The following is a 4,042-nucleotide window of genomic DNA, read 5'->3' on the forward strand; positions in this document are numbered from 1 at the left end:
TTCAGATGGGTAACTTTGAAGACTGTATTTACGTGAACTGCCTTCACTAGCTGCAAATAACTACAGACTTTGCTCTGAATGATAAAAGGCGATTTGAATTCTTTGTAAACCAGCTAGTTCTCACAAAGTAGTGACAGTTGGAGGGGGGGGGGGGCGGAACTGTAAAACCTAACAGATTAAAGTGTAACTTTTGTTTTGTTTTGTGGAGGTCTTTGTCCACGAGAAATGAGTGAAGAACGGATTTTGCTTAGAAGGTAGTAAGGTTGGGATCTATTTTGGAGTTTGTACCCGTAGCTAAAAAAGGAGTGTAAACCTCTTTTCTTTGAGGCCTGTCCGGCAAACACGGCCACAACTCAAGCAGTAGCGCTTCTCAGTTTGGCAGGCATTTCACTTCAGGCTTTGCTCCCAGCAGAATGGCAAACGCTACGTGCAACATAGCAAGCCAGAACCACACTCCTCCTTGGCGCTCCTCAGGCTGTGACTACAAACACAGGCAGACGGCGCAGTCACGTCCCTATAACCTCCGACGGGGTGTGCAGTTTCTCATCTCCTTGACATAGCTGGTGCCCATGTCCACGAGCTGCACACTGTTGCACTCTGAGCCCTGTGCTTTGGCCATCTTTCCTTGAGGTGCCACCCCGGCATGCAGGTAAGGCACCAGGCAAGCTTTCACGGTGTGCTCTGCACAGTGAGGCTTCAGCACGGTTCCAAGGCGCCCAATGCCCTGAAGCATCCCGCCGAGCCGGACCCAGGTCACCCTCCAGAGAACACCAAGCTTGCCGGGGGCTCTCATCGCGAGTGCTGCAGGGCGAAGGCACACTTCTTGTAGGCGGCGTAGAGCAGCAGGATGGCGCGCAGCATCCTGCGGCACATGGCGGCGGCCAGCCGCGCCTCGGCCTCCCGCAGCCCGCAGGGCCCCGGCTGCCGCGGGGCCACCACCCGGCAGAAGGCCGAGCGCTCCGACACCCGCAGCGAACCCCTCCAGCGCGGCGGCTGCGCCGTCACCGGCCGCCCGAAGACGGCGTCGAGGCCCCGCAGCCTCACTGCCTGCGGCCGCCGCATCGCCGCCCCGCGACCCCACAGCCCGCCCGCCACCGCCACCGCCCCCCCCGGCGGCAGCCCGCCCCCGCGGAAGGGGTGCGCCGAAATGGCGGCGGGCGGCGGGGCGGGCGGCGGGGCGCCCCGCAGCCAGCGCAGCGCCTCCTCCAGGGGCGAGTGGGGCGCCCACAGCTGGTAACCGCCCGCCATGCGCCGCCCGCCGGGCCGCGGCCGTTGGCTGGGGGCGCCCGGTGGTGTCCTGCCCCCATGGCGCTGTGCTGCCCCCGGGCAGGGCTCGGTGTGCTCCCCCTCACACGACCATGTCCCCACAGTCCTTGTCTCTGGCTGTTGTGCTGTCTCTGTCAAACATGACTAACCAGGCCCACCTCCACCTGCGGATCTGATAATGCGTCCTCACTGCTTGCTTAAAATCCCTCCACCGTGTTAAGTTTAAACACCTTTATTTGAAGGTGCTTTTGAGAAAATAGCAAAGCCTTCCGTACCCAAATTTTCAGTCGTGGTGAATGTCTCAAAAATTCAGAGTACAACAAATAACTCAGCCTCCTCCTCAATCAATAGGAGCGCATTTCCCATGTATTTACTGCCCTGACAGCCTGATTTTCCATCTGTCTTTGCTGTCATCAGGATTTGAAATTCTCAGTTTAAGCAGGAGCTGCACAGGGGAGAAGACTGAGCTTCTTTCTAGACAAACAATTTTATTTGCAATTTTAGTTTTGGAGTGCTTTCACCAGCAGTTGTAAATCTGCCTGCTACAGCACGTTTTCATTTTCCTTCAGCTTGGGTTCACCGCAAATATATATCGCGATGCAAGTTGCAGGATGTGCTTCTCCTCGAGGGGGAAAAGGTTGAGTTTTACAGATGGACAAATTTTGCCTAAGTGCTTCTGTACAGACGGAGGAATGTTACAGCATTTCAATAGGACCAATTTTATTTTCAGTCAAAAGCCTCCAGCAAGGAGGGCTGAAGCATGCTATGAACAGCAAGGTGGCTGAAATAAAAGAAAAAGCTTGCCTTGAGTGGCAACTAAACTCACAAAGAATAACTAAAGAAACTTCTCAGTGGTAAATTGCTGAACTTTGCTGTAGTTAGCTTAATGTTTTGAGTCGTGGCTGACTTGCCTATCATTGTAAACAAAATGTTCCTTATAAATGGTTCCAATTTGATACAAAGCTGTTGGAAGGCATACATATGAAGTACAGTGGAAAATGTAACAAGTGTTCCTTAGAAATACCAAAGAAAATACATATCAAAACAGTCATCACAGTTACAAGAACACAAGAAATTCACAATCTGGAATTGCAGTTTGTTTTATTTGTGATCGGCAAAAAAGGATCCAGCATGGCCCATTTAACTTAGTGCAGCATAAATTTTCCTTTTGGATTAATTTCTCTGGGAATAGTTTTTTTAATTCACTCTAGCATCTGTGATTTGCATTAATATATGCAAAGCATTGTAACAGCCATACTCCTTCCAAAATCAAATCTCTTCAAAATTAAATGCTCCGTTTTTCTAAAGGGAATTATCTTTTGTTTAAAAAAATCCCTAAACATGAAACTTTTTTTTTTTTTTTTTTTAACTCACATACTGAGGGCATAGTGCTCTAGTTTTCACAGCAAAATGCACAAAGCATTTAGGCATAACGATTTAAAGGGTTTAATTTTGCCTATTATTAAACTACTAAATTCCTTTGCAATATACGCATATATGCTGGTTACACTGGAGTGTCTCCATCCGGTACTAAAAGCACACCCATGAGTGTGTGTATATATGTGCATGCCACATATATACACACACATACGTACATATATACACATACATGTTTTCTACCTACTCTGTGTAAGAGGCAGATTGTGATATTATTTCCTTTAATGAATCAGATTTTCAATCCTGAGTTTACTACTCAGGCCTTTTATTTAGCACAATTTTCTACAGTGAGAGCTTTGCTTCGTTACAGTCTGAATATAAAATTGATGAAATCTTCACCTTTTGTTTCTGAGTTAATTCTAGGTGACCGATTCGTTTCTTACAGACATCAGGGTCCTGGAAGTCCATGTTCTGTCTCACTGTTGTTGATATCCAGAAATCTTTTCATCGTGCATCCTGGTTGTTTGGAAACCCTTCCAGGTCACCTGATTTTAGATGTCAGCATACACTCAGATTGTACCTTGCTGCAAATTCCCAAATCATGGGGAATTAGAAAGTAATAAATCAAAGATCTGGTGGAAACTGTGCCTCACTTCCATTTTGTCTCTTTGGGATTTATTTTTTTTTTTCCTGTCTTGAATGTGTCTTTATTGTATAGGTATCTTTAAATGGTCCGTAGAATGGCCATTTGGAAAGACAAAAAGTATATTTGAGCCTGTATCACTTTTCTTTACATCTTTCTGATTGTTCAGATACTTTGATTTCTGTGACTCAAGGCCTCAGGTTTATCATAGCATTTCCCACACTTTGCTTCATAAAAGAACCCCATGGCCTGTAATTAATGAGATGCTATAATTGTAACCACTTTGCTCATGAAACTGCTCTATTTTTACTTGGCTCTTGACATTCAAACTTGCTAACATGCTGACGTATATTTTTTACGCCATTTTACTAACAGCATCTTGACCATTCAGGCTAAATAGCATGTACACTTCCCTAGCTTGGATGAATGCTGTTTAGGGAGAAAAAAAAATATCTTAATCGCCTTTCAGGTTTTCTTTGTTATTATTAGGGTACCGGGGCTTTTTTTTCAGTCAGTTTGATTGGAATTTTAAATATATTGCTCTTTTGGCATTGTTGTTGCTGGCACTCCATGGCAGCAACCAGGCTGATTCTTCACCCCAGTATCCCAGGTGAGCACAGCAGTGCCTTGCTCATACAGGTGAGAGTGACCCTGCAAAGACAGAACCATGCTGCAATTCCAGAGCTGAAAGGTCCCAAACCAGTGATTTCTCTCATTCCTGGCTCAAAGTAACAGAATTTGAAAAGCACTAGTACA

The 4,042-nt window shown here is 46.5% G+C and overlaps 1 protein-coding gene across 1 annotated transcript; it reads right to left on the reverse strand.

Moving 5' to 3' along the window:
* Positions 1–789: 789 nt before the first annotated feature.
* Positions 790–1,248, reverse strand: FANCD2OS (FANCD2 opposite strand; the record flags this gene model as incomplete). The annotated part of the gene is made up of 1 exon (XM_084306631.1): positions 790–1,248. The coding sequence occupies one exon, from the start codon at positions 1,246–1,248 to the stop codon at positions 790–792; it is 459 nt and encodes a 152-aa protein (XP_084162757.1).
* Between the last annotated feature and the right edge of the window lie 2,794 nt (positions 1,249–4,042).

This window comes from Netta rufina, assembly GCF_964035555.1.
Source record: "Netta rufina genome assembly, chromosome: 2".
In the NCBI taxonomy this organism is placed as follows: Eukaryota; Metazoa; Chordata; class Aves; order Anseriformes; family Anatidae; genus Netta; species Netta rufina.